The 23,653-nt window shown below is 36.4% G+C and overlaps 3 protein-coding genes across 6 annotated transcripts; 1 reads left to right on the forward strand and 2 right to left on the reverse strand.

Moving 5' to 3' along the window:
• Window positions 1-8: 8 nt before the first annotated feature.
• Window positions 9-9,990, reverse strand: LOC108735072 (pecanex-like protein 1). Of its 3 annotated transcripts, none has more exons than XM_018466874.2 (17): window positions 9,834-9,990; window positions 9,543-9,774; window positions 9,324-9,478; window positions 8,539-9,266; window positions 6,447-7,110; window positions 3,864-6,387; window positions 3,491-3,796; window positions 3,280-3,436; window positions 2,823-3,218; window positions 2,448-2,641; window positions 2,087-2,378; window positions 1,689-2,031; window positions 1,229-1,582; window positions 976-1,169; window positions 716-906; window positions 515-655; window positions 9-422 (listed from the first exon to the last, which is right to left on the reverse strand). In XM_018466874.2, exons 2-17 carry the CDS (start codon window positions 9,711-9,713, stop codon window positions 282-284), a joined length of 6,951 nt encoding a protein of 2,316 aa, XP_018322376.1. In that variant the 5' UTR covers window positions 9,714-9,774; window positions 9,834-9,990; the 3' UTR covers window positions 9-281. The 3 variants fall into 3 exon arrangements, with proteins under 3 accessions (XP_018322376.1, XP_018322375.1, XP_025835014.1); XM_018466873.2 differs by having other exon boundaries at window positions 1,229-1,585; XM_025979229.1 differs by lacking the exons at window positions 6,447-7,110; window positions 8,539-9,266; window positions 9,324-9,478; window positions 9,543-9,774; window positions 9,834-9,990 and adding an exon at window positions 7,909-8,363 and having other exon boundaries at window positions 1,229-1,585.
• On the forward strand, window positions 9,860-12,647 carry LOC108735074 (mitochondrial 2-oxodicarboxylate carrier). Its single transcript, XM_018466877.1, has 7 exons — window positions 9,860-9,951; window positions 10,160-10,252; window positions 10,308-10,522; window positions 10,612-10,674; window positions 11,295-11,567; window positions 11,629-11,810; window positions 11,872-12,647. The coding sequence occupies exons 2-7, from the start codon at window positions 10,189-10,191 to the stop codon at window positions 11,993-11,995; spliced, it is 921 nt and encodes a 306-aa protein (XP_018322379.1). The 5' UTR covers window positions 9,860-9,951; window positions 10,160-10,188; the 3' UTR covers window positions 11,996-12,647.
• LOC108735073 lies at window positions 12,642-23,653 on the reverse strand. 2 transcript variants are annotated; one of them, XM_018466875.1, is made up of 4 exons: window positions 17,216-23,653; window positions 16,980-17,080; window positions 13,543-13,643; window positions 12,642-12,729 (listed from the first exon to the last, which is right to left on the reverse strand). In XM_018466875.1, exons 1-2 carry the CDS (start codon window positions 23,348-23,350, stop codon window positions 17,060-17,062), a joined length of 6,156 nt encoding a protein of 2,051 aa, XP_018322377.1. In that variant the 5' UTR covers window positions 23,351-23,653; the 3' UTR covers window positions 12,642-12,729; window positions 13,543-13,643; window positions 16,980-17,059. The 2 variants fall into 2 exon arrangements, 1 of the variants encoding a protein (XP_018322377.1); XR_001937505.2 differs by lacking the exons at window positions 16,980-17,080; window positions 17,216-23,653 and adding an exon at window positions 14,155-14,236.

The raw sequence follows: 23,653 nt of genomic DNA on the forward strand, positions 1-23,653 counted from the left end.
TATTTTGATTTTTACACGACTGTATTTACATTAAAAATTATATACTACAAGAGGAGTAGTACATACATATAAATTACAACAATAGATTATCAAGTCCGGGTACATTGTCATTGTACGCTTAATAAATTAAATCGATAGAGAAAAAGAAAAACACGACAATACAAAAGTATAAATGTAAAATATTAACTAAAAGAATCAGTTCGCTATTTGGAAAATTCAATTAACGATAATTAGTGCTTAATTAAATATATTATGCGACTGTTGTCAGTGGAATTGTTTTCCTACACTTCGGCCCCCAAGTCTTGTACACCACTTTCGGCAATTGGAACGTATTTGTCGTCTATTTTTACTAGCAGGATCGTCCTGTCGACGTGAGAACGTCTACTAGGGTCCCAATGGCAGGGACTCCACCGATGAACTACCTTTTTCATTAAAAAGACATAACAATAAACAACAAAGCTACTTCACTTCCGGCTAAATAACGCATTACAATCAACGGAAAAAAGGAACTTACTTGTCCTTCCATTCCTGTCTCAGGCAACCAATCTCTCCAATGGGATCGTCCTCCTTTAGCTCTCATATTTTCATCTGGCCAACTCACGTCAATACGCCTGCCCAAATTAATACAGTCATAAACCACATTTGGATCAATAATCTAAAACGATATTTCAGTTAGAAATATCCATAAAAATGCGTCATCATAATTAATCAATACTTTAACTCTTTGGTACGTGTTTTCTTTTTCCCCCGCATCTGACGGTTTTGTGCTTTTCTCGTCGGTACGGTTTTGTCCGTCAGGTAGTTGGGAGACTGCGCGTTCATCCCTTTCTTTGAACAATCCGGCTAAACTCGCTAATGTAGAACTAGTAGGTTTTCCCATGGATGCCAGACTACCCCTATTTCCACCTACAATTCAGTGTACAAAAAAATAATAATTAATTACCCACTTGATTAAATATTTCTACTTGTTTTTACCTAAAGAAGTTCTGCTAAGACTCGCCCCTCTGCCCATACTACCACCAAAATGTGACCCATCTGTAGACTGGCTTCCGGCAGTATGATGGGTTAAGGCAGTGATTGGTGTCATGGCGTAAACCCCTTCTTGCCCCATACCAATTTCATCCCTAGATCCACCACTTGAGCATCCTTCTCGACAATGTTTGCGAACTCTAAGTAGTTTTAAAAATTATGTTACCTCATAAAAAAGCTGTAAGATAATAAACTTTACCTTCCAAAAGCTTCTAATAGTGTATTTCTTATTTTGGATAAACTTAACGATCCCCCTATAATACCACAGAGTTGTTCATTCGTTTCTGCATAACTAGTCGTTAATGGCGATACATAGATGGGGTAACCAATGGGTTGATCACATGAAGAGTTAATTATATTCCTAAGGGCTTGTTTAGCGTTTTGAATACTACCTCTTTCAGGATTGCGATTGCGAAGATAGATCAGTTCCTGCTGTTGCCCCGCCCACAACCCTCTGACGCACTCTCTGTTTATTTTTATGACGCGAAAATTTAGGTGACGCTTGTTCAACATTATAATCTTGTATTCGTCTACCCCATCGTCCAGAACGTGCCTTCAAATGGGTGGGAATTTAAAATTAACTATTGTAGTCTTACATCAGATTAAAGAATATATTTCAACAATTGATCAGTTATTTCAATGAAGGAGTTAAGACTAACCTCAGGGCCAATAAACTAGGAGTGCCACTGAGTACAGCGCTCCTCCACGCTGGATCACCTTCGTGAGAAATGACCAGTTCTTCTTCGTACTTACAAATAGCATCGAAAAGGGCCGGCATTTCGTCATATTCGTCAGGGGACATAAAATGGTCCTGGTGGAGTTTTAAAGACATTCGGACACCAGGTGCCACGACCGTTTTAAGTAAATCCATGTCAGTAAACACCCATTCATCTCTTGTACATGTTATTCGAAAATCGCCCTTGAAAAGGGCGTGAAGTCCATAAAGGAAAAATTCAACGTTAGAAACTGTGTTGTGGGAAACCGTAGCCAAAGTTCTTCGACCTGCAAAGTAACATGTGACACCAAATTCCGACTATTTTATTATTGAAATTTTTACCAAGCAAACTTAATGCAAAGCACAACAGTGTCAATGTTGAGTAGTTACTTGTATCAACTTCTTTTTCAAATCTTCCGGCACAGTATGCAATCCAATCACCATAAACTTGATAAAACATTGACTTTGTCATGCCGTTTGAACAAACATCGTAATCTTCATCAATATAAACATTAAATACAGGATCTAAATCTGCAAAACTGCGTACTTGCATTGGCTGCAGAGCTTTTAAAATAGATCCAGAGTTTAACCATTCATTCAATTTAGGAGACTTTAAAGTATAAAATATAATACTCTAAAAAGCAAGATAGAAGTTGCTAAATTCTATTTGGGACAATTTGTTAATTCTTTAATACTTTAATACCTTAACATAATACGTTATGAGTACTTTTCTAAAATCGAAGACTTGTAACATAGAAACTGCGCTGTTGTCAGATATGCTGTAACCTTCAAGTACGTACTTGGCTGCAGTAACCTCCCAAGCCAACCACCTTTGACCAAAGGCAGCATTCATGCTAAGCATATGGGGTAAATGTCCAGGATCACAACAACAACATCCTTATAAACAAACCATTTATTGAAGAAACAACATTCTTAAATCTATTCTTCATTCTTAAGCTTCTTTCAAACAACGTCTAATCAAAGTCAAAAGGGATTAAAAATTATTCATTAAACAATAAACAACTTTCAACCATTTTTGACGATCATTACACTTCATCATTCTTAAAAACTCACTTACCATCGTTTTCCTCTACTCCTTCAGTGATGGCTTCTACCTCCCTCTGTTGGCAGTAAGTACCACGAAATTCCAAACCTCTCATTTGAAAGGTCACTAAACCATTACCTAATTCGATTATATGAACAAGACAATTTAAATAATCTGAAGCTAAAACGAAACAATCCCCCTGATTAACAGGTCCCCATCTACCCAGAATCAAGTCCCCACATAACGAATGCTGCAGAGATCGGGTTAAATGCTCGTAGAATATCGAGTTGAGATTATTGTCATCTGCGCCCAGGTTGCGATCTAAATGTGAAGAAAGAGGTGTGTTGGAGTGATCCACGCGTCTGGTGTTATAATCTCGTTCCCAGAATTTTACTGGCCTAACATAAGACGTTAAAAAAATTGCGCTCCCTGAAATTAATGAAATTCTATGTATCAATTTTTAATCAATCACTTGATTAAGTAATTTTACCGAGAAATGGATTCAAAGGAGTAGATAAAATTGCTGACACTATAGCTTGCAGAAACAGCATAGCTGAATGGGGCACAGAAAACGGCTGAGCAAAGGCATGAAATGCAGAACCCCATGTAATTTGCCACGGAGCTATATAAGTTATCACAAACTGAAGCTAAAATATTAATATATCTTAATTTAACTTATCAAAAATATATAAGTTACTTACTTTTAAAAGTAACTCGTAGGCTCGGTAATAGATAAAACTCATTATAAAATAGTCCACTAGAAAAGAAGTATGAAGAGATACGTAGTCGTAGTTGAAAAATAAGACAGTAAAGGTAAGAATGAGATACTGCGAGTTCTGGCAGGAATAAGAACCACGCAAACATCTCATTCCACAGACAACGACAAAAAGAGATCCCAAAAGATATCCAAATTTCTCTACTATAACAGGCGAATCCTCTGTTAGTGCAGCCAAAAAAACTAATGGATATAAAATATTCCTTTCAAAAAAACAAAGATAAACGTAAACCTGTAACAAAGTTTTAATTTTTTTATTTTCACTTGATTCGACTTTAAAATATTTCAGTTTGACTTACTCTTTCAAACCACATAACTTTGGCAGGACCTCGTACTTGATACTGTTCGTATTCGTGCGACCTGAGAATGGGACGTGCAATACACAACCAGGGCAGTTGTTTACGAAGCTGAGGTACAATATAATGCAAAATGAATCCCACTGCGCCGGCAATACACCATAAAACTGGTCCTAGTTCAGGTTGTAGAGCGGTAAAAACTGTACTTGCATGGATACCAAACACCAATACAGCAATAAGACTGCACAGAATGAGATCACTCTTCAACCTGGCATTTACTGTCTTTTGAAGTTTATGAGGTAGAGGATCTACTAATTTTTCCGATGTTTCACCAGATTCTACCGCCTTTTCAACCTTCGTATCTGGCAAAACTCCTTTCTCAGTGATTTTGTTATCGACACCAGGGTCTTTGGCGGTGTTTTTTCTAGGAGTCTTCTTGTATTCTCTGTAAACATCAGGGGGCCAGACATGTTTTTTGACTATATTCCACACTAAAGAGAGATCACTGGCACTTCGACTCAAATGATAAGAAATAGCTACTAGGCAGCCGCAAAACATAGAGAAAAGTATATGTTGGGAGCGTTTTGGCTCAATTAGACTCCCGTACGCGAGCCCATACATGACTATCACAGCAAAACAGGAACGAAAAATACAGTAAAACGAGGACAATAAGCTTGGCATTGCGTTACCACCGAATAAGTGCATGTCTGTCTGTTCAAGTAGATACATTAAGAACGTGTTTACTTGAGGGAACAATCCCAAGGAGAATATAACGGGGAAAAATAATAAGAAAGTCAAAAAGAAATCACGACACATTTCTAATGTAATTCTACTAGTCAATCCAGTGTCATCATCTTGAGAATTGAGGTGAAGTAAAAGAATAATGTATGAAAACAGACAAAAATAAATCGGTCTCGAATATGCCACAACACGATTAAAGCCATGAATTGGAGATGCTGCGTCAGGTTGTACACTTTTAAGAAGAGAATACTGACAACTAGCTACAACGAAACAAAAAATGAAAGCTAACACGTCCTTGTAAAATCCTAAATGTAAAAGGTAAGCACCGTTTATCGATACCAACACGCCTAAAATTATCGACACGACAGTTTCACAAAGAGTCAAGTTACGATCGAGAAGTGCGAGTAGCTTTAACCTATCAAAAGTAACTTTAATGTATGTCCAAGGGAAAACTTTGAACTTGTAATATGATTTTATGCGCACATAATTGTTATTGGTTGCGTCAGGGGCCTGTATAAATCGGAATTTGTTGCGAGGCAATTGCATTTCCACGTCCAAGATGGCTTCCCGTAAATTTTCTTGACTAGAACCGTTTCTTAACGCGGGCAGTTGCATGGCGTTCAAATGTAAGGCAGTGTTTGTAGGTATCATGCTATTGATAGCTTGCGTCTTTGCATTATTTTCAAGCATCACTGAAACCGAACTATTGCACACTGATTCGGTACTGTTACTTTCCCAACCCTCGTTACCGCCATTAGGCGGCGCTTCCTCTCGTCGGAGTAGAGCTGGAAGCAGCTTCCCACTACTGTTAGGAGTTATTTGGAGACTAATGTTAGCCGTGCCAACCCCTTTCCCATCAAAAGTGTACGTTATCCAGTTCCCATATTCATCTAAAAAACAGTGAACTGAACCATCAGAAGTGTCATCGAAAGATTTTGCGCGATGTGTTCCTCGTCCAGAAGTTATGGTATTTGCAATTATCATGTCTCGATTTGTTTTTTCGTTTGCACGTGATATGCTATGGACTCTTCTTCTGTGAACTCGATGACTTCTTTTCAAATAACCATTTCTAGTGTTGGGACTTTCCATGGGCACACAAACGCACATGCTTGGCATATCCCTTCTTGAAGCTAAAAAGGCAGAAAAGAGGGGAGTTGCCGGCAATAAGGTACTTAGTTCTGCGTTAGAACCTCCCGATGGTATCTCTTGGTAAATTTCTCCTCTTGATCGAGAATTTCTAGCGTTACCACGACGTGAACTTAGTTTTCTTATTCTCCTTGTGGATCTTGCTGGAACTACCAAACACTCCAATCCTTCGACGACGTTATCGTTCTGGGGGAGGGATTGCGTTGTCCCTCTTCCAGACGAACTTTGCTCTACACGTCTCGAATGCTTATGTCTATTTGCGTTTTCTGAAACGTTTTTCAAAATATAATTGGGGGCCACTGTATCTCCAAAACAATAGTTTCTATTTGGAGGTATACGCTTTTTTGGTATGGCCCCTAAGTTACGAGTGGAAGGAGTAGGTTCTTGCAGTACTTTACTAACATCGTGTTCTAAGGAAACCGAAGTACTCGACCAGTCGTTAGATCGTCTTTTTTTGTGTTCTGAACCATCGTCAAAGAGCCAGTCCAAATCAAGCTCAATGACACTGGATCGATTTCGTATAGTATCGACTTTATCGCAATCATTGCATTTTAGTCTTGAATTTTTACGTGCTTTTCTTCTTTTCATACTTTTTGGCTCATCATTATAATCCTGTATATCTTCCTTATTTTCTATATAACTAGTTAAAAGACAATAAACGATTATAAAAATTACAACTTTATAATTAAAAAAAATTACCTATTACTACTTGACATTTGCCCGTTGTTTTTTTTTACCCTAGACCTTTGCCGTATGGTGGACCCCCTGTCTACATCACCGGCACTCCAAGCTTCAAGTTTTATATCACTACAGCTGCTACTGCCAGAATCACTAAATTTCCGATCGCTAAATTCATTATCAGTCGCATAACAATCTGCTCGAGCATCCTGCATTTCAGGTGTCTCACTAGAATTTGACTTCTCATTATCAACGAGCGCATCTTTGGATGTTGCGCTTCCCTGTTCCCCATCGTCACTTTTATTTGACAATAAACTAAAACTGCAGTTGGAGTCGCACTTAGTCGTCATCTTCGATGGACGAGATGGGTCGTATGCTTTACTGGCATTTGAAGACGATATTCTGACCGTGCGCACCATTTTCACGCAATCGTCTGTCTTAAGATGGACCAGAAGAGGAGATTGACTCCCCTGATTGTTCTCTTCTTCGTAATCTGAGTCGGAATTTTGGGCAAGCGATTCCAAATCTGAGTCTGGCCCATGAGAAGTCTGATGTTCGTCTGACTGTTCAGCAATGGGATAAACTATTTCGGAACCGAAATAGGGACAAAGGTTTAAATGCTGGTTTCTAATCAGTGTAGAACTAGGAGGTGGAAGAGGACTTTTCATTCCTTTTACGTTTTCGCCTATTGTAGGGAGACAGTCTCATTAATGTCCCAAATTAATGAAATGAATATTAAGAAAGATGAAATAGCCAATCCACAGAAATGAAAAGGAGAAAAAGAAAATATTTTGCCATTTAACACGAAATTAAGTAAAAATAAAAACAACAGAGAAGTTCATCGATAAATAATTTTAAATTAATTCTATTAATATTTATTTAAGCATTTGCAATTACTTGAGAAATTGAAATCGTTAATTGATTAATTTATTGTTAATTTTTTTCATAATACAAAATTCTTGTAATAATTAAGTGATCTGATCCAAAGTTATTTATTCAATAGAAAGCAAAAAATACAACAAAGGTAAACAAAGTAGTTTAAGAACAATCACAACTGGTTTTTCGCAAGGTGCAATTCTAGGGCCTTTTTTGTTTATATTATGTATAAATAATCTTCTACTAATTATGAATAATGAATTAATTGTTGCATATACTGATGATACAACAGTAGAGGTCTTAAAAGATACTTGGCTTAATACACAACAAAATATCAATGAAAAATTAAAAAAAAATACTATTTGGCTTGCATCAAATAAGTTATTACTTAACGTATCCAAAACCGAAGGCATAAGAACTTTTGGCGACTACTGTGATAATGTACCTAAACAATCTGTTGTATAATTGAATAGAAGTATTAATAGAGTAGAAAGTTGCAAGTACCTAGGTGTTATTATTGATTATAATCTCAAATGGGATGAACATTAAGACAAATTTTTACTTTTGAATCTATATACTGTAGTAATAGGTAATTAAAAAAAATTACCTATTACTACTTGACATTTGCCCGTTGTTTTTTTTTACCCTAGACCTTTGCCGTATGGTGGACCCCCTGTCTACATCACCGGCACTCCAAGCTTCAAGTTTTATATCACTACAGCTGCTACTGCCAGAATCACTAAATTTCCGATCGCTAAATTCATTATCAGTCGCATAACAATCTGCTCGAGCATCCTGCATTTCAGGTGTCTCACTAGAATTTGACTTCTCATTATCAACGAGCGCATCTTTGGATGTTGCGCTTCCCTGTTCCCCATCGTCACTTTTATTTGACAATAAACTAAAACTGCAGTTGGAGTCGCACTTAGTCGTCATCTTCGATGGACGAGATGGGTCGTATGCTTTACTGGCATTTGAAGACGATATTCTGACCGTGCGCACCATTTTCACGCAATCGTCTGTCTTAAGATGGACCAGAAGAGGAGATTGACTCCCCTGATTGTTCTCNTAATGAAAAAGTTAGATTAAAATAGACCCAACATCAGCAAAGAAATATTTTATGGTGTAATAAGCATTCTTTGTTGGAATTAAAAACATTTACTAATAATACAAAAACGCTACTATTTTACTTTAAATTTAAATTTTATATTTACAAACAATAAACATAAGGACTTACCAATTACTTCCAAACTGTTGGGATGCACTGTGAGTAAAGGTGGAGGGCAAGATACTTCCAAAGCAGTTGATCGAATACGGCGCACCCCTGGTGCTTTTGTAATATAGGGTTTATAGTACAATCCTTCTGTAGAAACAGCCTGAGTAGGATTCTTATCAATATATCCCAACTCTACAGACCCAGCAGATTTTATGTCACTGTGAGTACTGGTTGGAATGTAACTGAGACTGCTATTAGTAAAGTTTGAATGTCTTCGACATATATATAGCTTAGGACTTCCCTGTTCTGAGCCATCACTTTGATGATGAGCATTTGAATGATGATGGGAGGACGCTGCCCCTTTTGATTCATTACTTGATTTCCTTGAAGAGCTTTTACGAACTGTTGTCTCTTCTTTTGTTGAAACGGCACTCGCTTCGCTCAATTTTTTTGATTTTGAACGGGCGGTACTTTTTAAGGCCACTGCTTCTCTGCACTGATGCATTGTAAGGCCCTCACTACTCTCAGAGGAGTTTTTTCGATGGACGTCGGCCTTTAAATCAATAATCCCACTTAGTTTTTGAGATGTAGGTTCCAAATGTTGGCATTCTTCAGAATCAAGACTGTCAACGTCTGTACTTGGCAAAGCAGAAGTTTCGACATTTGATACTTCTGATCGACATGTTGGAAGTTTTGGTGTTCCTGGTGACTTCTTTGATAACACTTGTAACTCAATGCCTTCATCTTCCCTACAAAATCGACATGAATTTAGACTAATACTATAATTTAGTATAACATCTACTGACCTTTTTTCTCCATGGGGTTCATCTCGAACTTCATCAATACATTCAGTGGTATCATACATATGATGTAATGCATAATTAGCCAGTTTAATGGTTGCAAAAATAACAGCAACGATACCGCAGTAACAATACCACACAAACTTGTCAGGGGGTAGATACTACAATTAAATAACTGTTGTTAACATTTCTATGTAGATTGCTAGAAGATATAGGCAAACTTACCAGATAAATGGAGAAGGGTAAGCAAAAAAGAAAAAGCCATAAATACAAGTGAAAAGTATTACAGAAAACAGTTTGATGGGGGTCGTAAAACCAACCTCCAGTTAATGAAGCCCACACCCCTTGTCTTAAAATTTCCAGCGTTTGTGACCCCATTTCCTGATCTACTACCATAACTAAGAATAACTCTGTTTATTATTTCTTATAAATTGGTGTTCCATTCTTAACGAAAACACTAAAATATATAAAAATGTGTAAAAACAACAAAGGAATGGATCACAACTATAACCTCACTTTTGTTTCATTACAAGAGCCAGTCGTGATTTTGCGTGAAAAGATGATTACGATTAACAAATATTGCTGATAAAGTTGATACGAATTTTCTTCAGTAGTTGCTTCATGCCTACCGTAGGTGAGTACACATTTTCACTGTTTTTTGATTTTCTCTTTCAAGTTAACCTCTTTTCACGACAGATTGATCAACAGCTGACTCCTGTCATTTTTTTGTTTTTTTTTAAACCATGTTGCCACCCTAGCCCCCCTTTGAGGAGGGAAAACGACAATAATTTGAATTTCTTAATTTCATATATGTTTAGGTGAAGTTACAGTATTTGTTTAAGGAAACGATTTTTGGTAAAAGAAAGTGAATATGAGTGATTTCAATAAATTAATAAAACAGGGGGCTCTGCAGGTGACTGCTGGGGGATCTGCAGGCAAGTTTAATTTAAATATTTCAATTAAAATTAAGTATTACAGTACTTATTTTAGGATTTGTGGAAGTTTGTATCATGCATCCCCTCGATCTTGTAAAAACACGATTACAAATACAAAGTAAAACAGCAGTAACAAATGCCCAAGACCCCCGTTATTACTCTGGAGTATTTGACTGTTTTGTAAAAATGTATAGGCATGAAGGATTAACATCCTTTTGGAAAGGAATTTTACCTCCTATTTTAGCTGAAACTCCTAAAAGGGCAGTGAAGGTAAAATTAATGGAAGAATAATACGCGTTTTATTTACACCTAGTTTAATTAAATATTATAAAATCAAAAAACAGTATTCATTCTTTTAGTTCCTTACTTTTGAGCAATATAAAAAATTGTTTATGTTTGGCTCCGATACTCCGACGCCTTTGGTAAGTTACATATTTTTTAAAATTGTTTTAAATTTCTGATAGGTACCTACTTTTTATTATATATAAACCTAATTGAAAACGCCAAAGAATTGTTATGTAATATTTTCAGAAAATATAGGCGCTTTTTAGATTATACTATTCTTATCTTTTATTGATAAAAGTTAACGATAAGATCTATATTCATAAATCAAAAGTTCTTGCAAAATGGCATAAACAAACAGATATCTAAAATTAAAACATAAGCATTAGTTTCTTATCATAATTAAAACAATGCATCAAAAAAGCATATTATGCAGTATTTGCTTTCTTATTCTTATAAATTGCTTTAATAAAGTTTTGGTGACTGCTCTGTAAATATAAAGGTTTTTTGATTAACATTGCGGTACAGAGTTATTTCAATATGGCTTCTGAAATGGTACACGATGTTTTAAGCGTCCATTTTGTAGAGTAGGTACCAAATTTTTAAGCTTTTCGTTTAAATAGTAAAATTATTATTCCTTTTTTGTTGTAATGGGTTCAATTACTTCCATTGTTTTTGTGTCTTGTTACTTGGGGGTCAAAATAGTGGTTAACAATAAATAGTTTCATGCAAATAAGGGTGGTATGGTGTGACTTTTCAGACATTTTCGTTAGCCGGTCTGGGTGCAGGTGTAACTGAAGCAATTCTGGTAAATCCATTTGAAGTTGTCAAAGTCAATTTACAATCAAATAGAGCTGTTGGTAAAGAATTACCCAGCACGTGGTTTGTTACCAAAAAAATAGTAAAAGAAAAGGGGATTGGATTCCAGGGTCTAAATAAGGGTGTGACCGCGACAATAGCTCGCAATGGTGTCTTTAATATGATCTATTTTGGGTTTTACCATTCTGTCAAAGACATTTTACCGGAATATGAGGTAGACATATCAAAAAATGAACGAATAAAAAAGTTGTTAAGAGGGTAATGTTTACTTGTAGGACCCAGTGAAGGAATTCTTTAGGAAAATAGGAATAGGTTTTGTTTCAGGAACTTTAGCTTCGTGTATTAACATACCATTCGATGTGGCAAAGTCTCGAATTCAAGGGCCGCAGCCTATATTAGGAACCATAAAGTACAAATCTACTCTCCGATCTATTATCATTGTTTATAACGAAGAAGGGTAAATTGTTACAATAATATAGTAGATGACACTTGTTAGTTGAGACTGTATCTGTTTATAGAGTTCGCGCCCTCTACAAAGGGCTTCTGCCAAAAGTAATGAGACTGGGACCTGGCGGTGCCATAATGTTTGTTGTTTATGATTACACGTACCATTTTCTTGTAGAAAAATTTCCTTTAGATTAGACGTTTCTTTATTACCTAGTTGATCAGTAGTTGTTTTATTTTTAAAGTTTAATTATTAGTGCAGCTAATAGTACCAACTATTTTCGTTTCATTTTCTTTTTGTTTTTACATGCTGTGGTGAGATCTAAGAAGAAAGAAATACTATTACATATAAACTTTTAACTAATAATAAATAATCAAATAATATTTTGACGTTTAGGTGCCATTTAGTGTCATTATTTTATTTTTGTATTTTTTCGGAACGAAAATTCAGAGAATACCTTTAAAGGTACCTTTTATTAACATTCTAATAAAGGTACCATATCGTTTATGTTACATTAATGCTTGTAGGTGGCTATTAAAATGTAATAAGTATTTAAAAGGGGACCTAAAATGGCTCCCGCTTTATTGTTAACAAAGTATTTTCTTGTACTTATTTATTGTGAAAACTTACAAAAAATCAGACAAATATAAAAATTTGTTCATTTATAAGACTGTCAGAAACTTTATGGTATATTTTTATTTATGATAAAACTCACATCACACAAGACAAATTTTTATTAACAGTAAAAATGTATTTTTATTGAACTTTTATGATAATAAGTCTTCAATATGTTTACACTTATGCAAATAAATATGTAAATTATGTTACGAAATAAATGTTTTGCTATTATTGTCGATGTGTTTTTTGATGTTCAATCTGTTGATGTAAATCCTCAAGTTGAGTCCTTAAATTCTCTAAGATACCTGAAATGCTAAAAAATATGGTATATTACAAACAAATCCGTTTGATTATCCAAATAAAAATATCTTAAACTAAATCCAATAAAATTAATGTAATGGAAAAAGAAAATTCTTATGTTCCCTTTTTTACATTTCTAAATCTTCGAATGAACTTATGATTTTCTATCCTCAGATACCAATTAAATCATCAAAATTAACAAACAAATAGGTACTTTTTAAGAAAACTATAAAGGTTTTCTTGCCATTGATATCACTTGAAAAAATTTTAATTTTCTACTTTCATTGGAAAGTAGTCTTTTCAATTATACGGGAAAGTGTTTATCAATAATTTGTTTACAAGAGATGAGCGAGAAATTGTTTAATGGTGTGGAAAAATAATGTTATTAGATGCAAACAGCTTGTGTTATAACAATAGCTTTTGGTTTTTGACTTCGTTTGTGGACATGATTCATTGAGTCCATTAACCAAATGCTAATTTAATAGAAATCAATTTACGTATTTATCAGTCAACTATTACCGACAGACTTATTTAATATTTATAAACCAAGATAATAAAAATAAAATTCATTGGAGATAGACTTGTAGTCAATAAGTAAATAATCTCTCTAACAAACGAGGATCACATATGATATTATTGTACGTTATAGAGGTCGTTTATATACAGGGTGTCTATAAAGCATACGGTAAAATTTCAATTGTGATAGAATTTGTCAAATCTGATTACAGATAATTCATAACATTAGGTACACTATTTTATATTGTTTGTAAGTAAACAAGACAATGAATATCTCTATTAAAGCAAAATATAGAATATCGATATTTACCTTTTTTGATAAGAAGCCATGCTGTCTGATTCGTAAGTGTTGGTGCCTTTTGTCATAGTATGTGCACACGTTTGATTGCCAGAGCTTGTCATATTCTTGTGCTGTTTAAAAAATAAATAGTTTTAGTAACATAGCAAATGTAGGTAAAATGTAAATAAGAAACGACGCCTATTTAAATATTTGAACGCTTTGTATTGTTAATTTGTACTAATAAAAAGTAAATTAAACCGTTTTATAGATTAGAAATTCAAACTTCATTCACGTAAATACTTATTATTAGATACTGAATTTGCAAAACTTTTAAACGAAAAAAATTAAATTGGTAATAACAGTCCTAACATATAATATGTTTAGACCAACTGTATTTTCTCTTAAACTTTCGTAATGATAAGATAAATTGTCAAATGTCAGTTATGAGATTAAGTTAACAATTCTCACAAAAGGTTCATTCATCTGAGACATTTTTTCTTGCAAAATAGCCAAATTTCACAGTAGCTAATTTCGTCATCTATCGCCGATGTTATTTGTAAATACGAATCGTATTGGAATTTTAAATCGATTTTCGACTGTTTGATGCATTTTCGTGTTTCTTTAATTCGATTTCATACTTACCTGAAATCCTTGAACAAAGATAGATACTAGAGTTTGCGCAACTAAAATAATGCGTTTTCTACAATCAATTGTTAAGTTATTATCAACGTTTGATAAAAATTATGATTGGTTTAAAATGAGCTCTCCAAATGAAATAAAAAGAGTCAAAATGCGATTTCTATTCAAATATTTAAATAGTATACATATATATTGAGAAACCGTTAGAAAGGTAATTATGGCGTGTTGTAAATTTTCTTTTTTAATATTAATACAAAAAAAGTAGTTATGTGGACCTACGTATACTTCAAAGATTAATTCCATGTAAATATAATCTTATTTAAGTAATCACATCAATAAAAATAATCAATCATTAGGTTCTAGGTTTTTGTACATCATTGATTGTAGCAAATAATAGGTTTAAGATTGCAAATGGCGGGTAGTTGGTAACTAATGTAAAACTCACTATTATTTTTATAACTGACTAGCTTTTCCCAGCGGCTTCGCTCGCAGAAGTTAATATTGTTTCTCCATAAAACCTTTTAATTCCCTATTCACCCTTACAACGTTTTAGATCATCCATCTTAGATTTCAAATACAAACGTAGCAACAACATTTCGTCCTTATGGATTGATTTTTAAAAATTGTCAAAACACGTATTTGCTTAATTTCAACAATGAGTAACCTTCGAGTAAATCCGAGTACAAAAAAAAAATAGCCCGTGGAAACGTTGCAACCTCTTTTCATTTAATTAATAATATCAGCATATATACCAAGTTTCAAGTAGATTCAACCACAAATAAAGTATGTCCCAAACAAAAATTGCAACACCTTTTTACCCCCCCCCCTCCTTTAGAGGTTGAATTTTTTAAAATGTCGAGATAGGTCTTTAAGAAATTAAATGAGTGACCATTAACACCAAGTTTCAAGTAAATCTGACGACAAATAATATATGTTCCATTTAAACATTGCAACCCCTCTTCACTACTCCTTCCCTCCCACGGGAACGGGATAAAAAGTATCCTATGTCCGTATCATGGTTGTAAGCTACCTCCCCACCAAATTTCAGCCAAATCGGTTCAGCCGTTCTTGAGTTATAAATGGTGTAACTAAGACTTCTTACTTTTATATATATAGATTACTATTACTGATTTTATGTTTGCATGAGGCGACCATTCTACACTAAGGTTTCGTGTTGACAATTAAATTTCTAATAGAAACAAGAAAAATAGAGAAGTTTCTAATTGTTCCATCTCACTAAGGTTTATATTTTAAGATAGATTTCTGCACTTGATATTATCGATGGCATTTAATATAATAAATCTTTTTTTCTTTAATTAAAATCTACAAATCTACTTATACACTTATTATATAATCCTTAATGTCAGTAGTCATCCCCCTGTTAGTATAAAAGCCTCTAGTTTATGAAAAAGATAAGTACAGATGATCTTTGTTTGGAACTGTGCTGGTTTCTTTTTTTTACATATGTAAATGTTTGTTTCCTTTATATTATTTTGACACAAAGGCTAAAAGGCTGTGGGACATCCGGTAGGAACTGAGTTTCTTACACTATTCGATAAGAAACTTCTTTCCAAAAATTTCTGGAGCAGCATCCTTACTAACTTTATAACTATGAGCCACTCAACACCATTTTATCCGTTGTTTTGTATTCATTTTCGTCAAATGTCCCCAGTACCTCGCTCTCTGATACAGAGTTGATTATAATAAATGAGACTGAGACTGATAACATATTTTCTTTTAATTTAACACTATCAAACACATTGTTATTTCTATTGTGTACTTATTTACTTCATAATCATTGTTTTTATTCTCGACACTTCGTTCATAGTTAACTCAAAAATATTTTCCCTTTCTGGATCGTCACTGATCACGTGCATTATTAGATAAATGTTTCTTTTATTTATTTAAACTGTATCTCTTTGTTGGTCTTTATTTATTTAATCTGTATCTACTATAAAGGTTTTCTTGCCATTGATATCACTTGAAAAAATTTTAATTTTCTACTTTCATTGGAAAGTAGTCTTTTCAATTATACGGGAAAGTGTTTATCAATAATTTGTTTACAAGAGATGAGCGAGAAATTGTTTAATGGTGTGGAAAAATAATGTTANTCTCGACACTTCGTTCATAGTTAACTCAAAAATATTTTCCCTTTCTGGATCGTCACTGATCACGTGCATTATTAGATAAATGTTTCTTTTATTTATTTAAACTGTATCTCTTTGTTGGTCTTTCATAAGATAGTAATTTATTTTTTTTTTTTTAACGTTTTGAAATGGAATTTTCGGCATCCATTTTTCAATTGCAAAAAAAAAACGTTAACTTTAAAGCAATAAACCTTCTTGTTGTTTTGCAAGGCAGTTTAGTTAGATGTCTAGTCGACAGGGTAATAGTAAGAGTAATATGCACGCTCATCACTTTAGCTAATTTAACGCTTTTGATTTCGATAGAAAAAGTTCGTGAACGCCAATAACGATTTATGTAGTTCAGTTATTTCCTTTTGTTACTTTTTGAGAAATCTTCTACACCTGACTAAACAACCGCTAAAAGAAACTGCACAAAGTGAATTGCGTCCGTTTAGAAAATTTGAAATTTCTAATTTGCAACAGTTTCGTTATTTTCTTTTATATTGTGTACACCCAAAGTGCTTTTACTATTCGAAATTGCATAATTGGCACTTCGATACCTTATTTTCGTATGGAAACAAAATAAAACACTAAAATAAATTTAAAGTGCATTTTTTAGTGTAAGCTGATCTGTTTTCGTTCACAGCAAAGATCGTAAATATACATTGATTTTTTTGTTTAATTACGTCTACAAACGCATACCCATCTTTGCTTTTTTCGTCTGAAATTTAGTTACAATAGGAAATGGTAAGCAAATATTCCGGCCCACTCAGCGCTTCTGGTTAGAAATTAATCCCAAAAATCTGAAAAAAACAAACGTGGGTTAAGTGTTTAATAAATTTTATTTCTACGATTAAATAATAGCATTACAAAAAACAAATCAACAACTTCTACGAACAACAACAATACTAATTAAATTAATATCTAACGGTAGTTACATAAGCTGTTTTGCTCTCCTTTGACTTAACGTAAGCCTTCGGTGACAGTCCCTGCTCGTCATCTTGGACGTTAAACTTCTCAAATTGGGAATAATCTACGGGCTTCGCTTTCGGCACTTTTATTTGACTTAGTTTATCGAGCACGCCCTCGCTTCCTCCGTTCGAGAACGGTTTCTCTTCGTCGGAATCGAAAAATCCATCCACCACGTCCGAAAATGATCTTCCACTACCACCCCTTCTCGATTTTCTGCGTCGAGGTCTCCTCCCCGAATAATCGAGGGTACGAACATCTTTGTTCCGTTCTTTTTCGAATTCTTTCTCATCATAATAAGCGGGACGTTTTTTCTTATTCCTCCTCCTTCTCCTCCTTTCCTTTTCTTCGTCGTCAAGCATTTCCTCACTGTGGGTATGTCTTTTCGCCCTTTTTTGGCTCTTGATGTCGTACTTTGTAACTTTTTTCGTTTTTCTCTTTATATCTCCCAGATCATACTTTACCACAGTCGTTTTTTTCTCTGAGGCCAAAGTTTCAATGTCAAATGGCAACGGACGGAACATCAATTGCTCTCCTATTTCCGGTTCATTCAGTTGAGCTGGTGTGCTGCCTGCTATGAAAGAATTTGAAGCATCAGTTGTTGTAAGAGGGGGTTGTTCCTGTTGAGATTGATGCTGAATACCCTGTTGACGCGATGGCCTTCGTGAAACACGTCTACGTTGGGGAACATTATTTACATCACTTGCAATTGTACTTCTCTCTTTTTTCGGTTGTCTTCTTCTTCTGTGAGGATTTTCTGTACTTACTTTTGGAGTTTCGTTTATTCCAATGTTCGTCCCATGTTCCACGCTCCATTTAGGCTTCTCCTGCAAATAATTAGCATTTCTTTGCCTTATTCTTCTACTTCTGTCATTTATTGCTAGATTTCTATTGATTTGATGTATTTTTGGAGCTGATTCGTCAGGACCTCCGACAGTGATGTTGTATTTCGCAGGTCGTCTGCTTACCCTTCGATGGTTATTCCTGTTGACATCCTGAGCATCTTCATTGTTTTGAACAGCTTCCTCCTGTTTGGGAGGTTTGTAAACGTTGTAATCGTCTGGAATAGTCTTGTAATTATAGTAAGATTTTGGCGGTGGATCGGCTTCATAATCGTCTAACGATTTGAAATAATCAGTTTCTAGAGATACTGGCGACGGTGACTCCTTGTATTCCTTGGAATAATCAAAATCTCTTTCCGTCTGTGGACGTTGTCGTATTCTTTCTGTAGACCTGTAATTATTAGAATTATATGATGAAGTGGACGGTCTCCTGTGATATAGACTGGTCGTTGCATAATCGTTGTCTTGTAGTCGACCGTATCCATAGTCGGACAAAGTGGTTGGATAATTCGCGAACGTACTGTGACGGACAGGCAAATTGGTGGCTCTAAAGTTACTGCCGAGTACCTGTGGAACAGGTTTACTTTCATTTTTATTAGAATTTTTTGTGTTTGTTAAAGCATTGCGATATTCTGGTGGTGTTGTGCGATAGTGAGCGACAGGTTTGTTAGTAGGGTCATTTAGTGCTTTGGACTGTTGTTTTGCTTCGGAGGCTGCCATTGGTTCGAATTTGGCCGTATATTCGTACGATAAAGGCTCGATTTCTTCATCTTCGTCACTTTCAATTGATCTGGGTTGTTCCAAAGACATCATATCCGCGTTGTATTTGGATTCAGAGCTTTTTGTTCGTTCTCGAGAATTTGGTTTGTCGGTCAATTTGAAACTATAGCTTTTTCCAGGCGGAGCAAATTTTTGACTACCTCTGTATCTGTTTAGGTGCTCAGGTCGTTGTTGGGAGTTTGTCTTTCTACCCCAACTGGGATAATTATTTTCTTTGGAGTGAGTCTCTTGGCTCTTTTCAAAACTCGATTGGTAATTTTCTAAAGATGACGGATTTTCGTATGAACCCCTTTGATTTTCTTTGCTGTGATAATTTTCTTTGGAACGGGGATCTAGTTTGTTTTCCCAGTTGGCGAAATCAAACGAATCTTTATCTTTCACTAAATTTTCGATTGATTTAATAGAAAACGTATTTCTTGGCGTTGTCGACATTATTTCGAAGTCAGTGTTTTTGTCAACCTGCTGTATTACAAATTTTGCTGGTTTTGCTAGTTTTCCTGGTTCAGCGACTTTTGATACTTGTGTAACTGTCTCAACCGCTTGCTTCTGGTTAATGGGTGTTTTACCTTTCAACAAACCATCGGGCAGGTCCCATTTTTTGTAATCAAACAAAACTGCTTTGTTTGGTTGAATGTCTTTCAACGTTACAACGAAGTCATTTCTTTGAGTCGTTGTTAGAATTCCAGTTGTTGGTGTTTTAATAAGTTCTACCTGATGAGGAAGCTTAGTAACTGATTTTGCTGCTGGTAGTGGTTTTTGTACAGTTTGTACTTTTTGGACAGCTTGTTGTTCATCTGATGATTTCGGATCTTTTATGGTAATATTATTTATTAACGCCTCATGCTCTTTTGACATCATTTCTAAGTTAGCGTAACTTTCAATTTCTTCATTTTCTTTCTCGTTTTGTTTTTCAACTTTCTCTGTACTTTCTTCGTACGAATGAGTTGTGGGATCTTCAATTTTTTCTAGATACTTTTTGGTATGGGTTTCGACTTTTTTTCTTTCTTTGGTATTAGTTGTTGGATCAGTGACTTCAATGTTCTCATAATGTTCCGGAACGGCTGAGTCTTGGTTAACTTTGTGACGTTCAATTTCACTATCCAATTTTCTGGCCACAGCGACGTAATCATCGTGTAATCCTTCTATGCTATGTATGCCATCATTCATTGGCCAATTTTGCAGTCTTTTAATTTCCGCCTTTTGTCTTTCCATCTGCCATTTGTGTTCATCTATAGTTTCGTTTACTGCAGGTTGCACTTGTTGCAATGAGTTATTACCGTTTACCTGATTGGGCTGAAGTGTGATGACAGTTTTTTCCTTGGAATTGGACCTTTGTGGAATGTTTGCATTTATGTTTTTATTCGGAATTCCGTTAGGGACGTTACCGTTTTGGAGATACGTTTGATTAGTTACTTTAACCACTGAAGGTTCCTTTCGATATGCGTTATTAGATTGAGGATTTTTCAGCTCTTGCTCTTGAAATTTAACATTGCCTCTTCCTAGGTTTTTATTATTTTCGGTTTTGTGGGGAGCTTGAGCAATAGTGGAATTGTTAGTGGCATTTTTCTGGAGATGTGCAGCTAATGAAGGTTGCTTTGTTTTATAAATTCTCTCTATGGATTGAACTAAGGAGTCAAAACTAGGATCTTTGGTATAAGTTAGCTGGGGAAATTGGGAATCTTTCCCCATTCTTGCCGATTTTTGTCGTAACCTGGAAAGGTCGAGACCTTCGTTTGTCACAAAGGTCCTCTTTTGTGCTTCGTTTTTAGGGTTTCTTGTGGGTTCCGTGGGTCTAACTGCTAATGTTGTAAGTTTTTTCGATTTTTCTTCTACTCTAACTAAGCCGACAGGATTACTGACTTCAGTCTTTTGATATTTTTTATGGAATTCCGGTGTGCTGATGTTTCTACTTCTCTGTTTATTTTTATTTATCTCATTTTCTGTTTGTTGAGCAATGGTGACAAACTCGTCGTCATCCACGGCTGGGATTCGGAAGAAGGAAACTTTTTCGGGAAACGACTGTGGCATTGATATGTTACTATCTACATTTTCTGAATTACTTCTTTTGGTTGCTGTCAATTTATCTTTGACATCTCCATAAAGTTCATTGACATCAGGGAAGTTAGTGGTGACCATATACTTATAACCACGACTTTCTCGAGAAGGGTTGTTTACCCAGAAATCGTTTATTGAGTTTCGTAATTGTTGCTGAGGAGAGTGATGAGCGTTGAAAAGGGGACTAGAGTCATATCTTGAAGCTGGCCCGAGGTTCAGAGAAGCACGGGCACGTTCATCAGAGATGGGTATACTTTCGAGACTTGCAATGGTACCTTCGATCGATAGACGCTCGCCTCCTTGATGGCTAGCGGTGTGTTTGGGAGTAAGTTTAGGAGTGTTTTTAAGAGTGTAAGTTGTGGTGGTGTTGCTGCTGGTCGATGTAAAGCTTCGTGCGTTATTAGGAGCGTTACTTGTTATTTTTGGTCGGGAACTAATTTTCTGCAATGTTTTGTCGTGACCCGACTTGGGCTGATAAAGCCTGGAATCTTCCAGAGTGTTCAAAGAATTAAATAGGGACGATCGACTGCTACTGGGATTTATTTGGGTAATTGGAGTACTTTGTGTAGATGGTTGAGGAGCAAATTTAGCTACAGGGTCAGCTTTCAAACAGGGTGATACTACAGCGGAAGCTTTGCGGTTGATTGAGGATAGTACTAGAGGAGGTCGAACTAAAGGTGACTGAGCCCCTAAACCCCTATTAAACGAGAAGTTCAGGTTGAAAAGTCTCCTCACCGTTTCTGATAAACTACGGGCCGGCGCCAAGGGTAACTGCAGCTGTGGTTGGAGAGCCTGAAAGTTTATTGAACATGGAGCGGCATTCAAGTTTGACTGTAAAGGTACGGCATGAGCGCAGGGTTGATCGGAAGCGGCGTGGGCGCTGACGCAAGGCTGAAATGATTCAGATTGGGCGCAAGGTTGAAGTCCTTGTCGAGTTTCGGGTTGGAATTGCAATCCTGCCTGTAAATTAAGCGCTGGCTGTAGAAAGTCGGTCTGAAACTGAATAGGTGTCTGCAATTGTGCTCCAGTAGGACCGCCTGCGCATGGCTGGGCTGCCGCTGCATTCAGACAGGGCTGCGCAGAAGCTCTTGTAGAGGGAACGTTAGCGTTACCGCATGGAGATAGAGCACCCGCATTGAGCTGACGTGATAGAGCGTTCAAGCTACCAAATTCAGAGCTGAGGAAGTCTTGAGAGGACGAGGAGTCGAGCGACTGAGCTTGATTTTGGGATTGAGGCTGTTGCTGTTGTTGAGGGTTAGCAGGGGCACCATTAAGGCAAGGTTGTACAGCTTGAGAATTCTGGCGAGCGGCATTTAGACATGGTTGTACTGGAGACGCCTGGAGGCATGGTTGTACTGCTTGGCGGCTTGCAGCCTCTCCATTGAGACAAGGTTGAACAGGGGAAGCTTGAAGACAAGGCTGTGCACTCTGCCTAGTTTCAAGGGTCCCACCAAGGCAGGGTTGAACGGGAGAAGCTTGAAGACAAGGTTGAGCACCTTGTCGAGATTCAGATGGTGAATTAAGACAAGGCTGCACAGCCGAGGATTGAAGGCAAGGGGCAATTGCTTGAGGACTTACTGGAACGGCATTAAGACAGGGTTGTACGGGTGAAGATTGAGGTTGAGGAGGAACAGCTTGTGGAAGAGCATTGCCTTGAAGACAAGGATGAGCGGATGCAGTATTGAAATTCACACAAAGAGAAGTTTGCGGTTGCGTCTGAATTTGAGATTGACTTTGAGATTGGGGCTGTTGTTGAACTTGCGACTGCGCTTGTTGTTGATTTTGAACCTGGGACTGAGCTTGAGATTGAATTGGTATCTGGGACTGTTGTTGTTGCGCAAGCACCTGTTGTGGTTGAGGCTGGGAAGCCTGAACGAGCACTTGCTGTGGTTGAGGCAGAGGTTGGAATTGCACTTGTGGTTGAGATTGTTGCACTGGAACTGTTTGAATATGCACTTGGGCTGGCGGCGCGGGTTGCTGATGCACTTGTAAGTGAATGGTAGCGGGGGTTGGTGCAGCTTGCTGAGCTTGTGGAAACAAGGCTGATTGAGGTATGATTGCAAACATCGTCGATTTTGATGATGCCGATTGCCTCTCAACAGGAAGCGGTGATAATACAGGCGGGAACCAACTTGTCCGCTGCTCCTTGACCGCCGACGGCCTTTTCAGGAGGTCATAACCAAATAAATCCGCCACACCTTGAATCATTGTTCCTAATGTTCGTTTGTCACGATTCGCGTTCAACGCATCGTCTTCGGACGTCAGATTTGCATTCGTTTCGACGTCCAGTTCCGGATTATTTCGTTCGAGTTCCGCTAGCGAAGTCGAATTGTTCAAGTTACTTTCTGAAACTGACGTTTCATCCGCAACTACAACCACCACTGCGAAAAACGCAAAACAAACGGCGATCGAAAATTTCAGATTCATTTTTAGTCACAGCATGGCCTCCGTGTCCGACACTAAAGACAATGTTAATCAGTCAAAAGCACAAACAGAACTGAAACTAAACGTGATCGTGGCCTATGACTAAACTCCACCAATTTCTATGTTTGCTGAACGGAGAAAGGGACCGTTTTTTTCGTTTCGGTGTTCAGTTAAGTTAAAAATGATCGCGTTTTTGAGCGAAACTCCGTTACGTAAATTGATTTATTATACAACTTAATACCTATTTAGTAGTCGCGGAGGAGTTTACGACTCATGCAAAAACCTCGATACCACTTATATATACTG

The sequence above is a fragment of the Agrilus planipennis genome, unplaced genomic scaffold (assembly GCF_000699045.2).
Source record: "Agrilus planipennis isolate EAB-ADULT unplaced genomic scaffold, Apla_2.0 scaffold20, whole genome shotgun sequence".
Classification (NCBI taxonomy): domain Eukaryota; kingdom Metazoa; phylum Arthropoda; class Insecta; order Coleoptera; family Buprestidae; genus Agrilus; species Agrilus planipennis.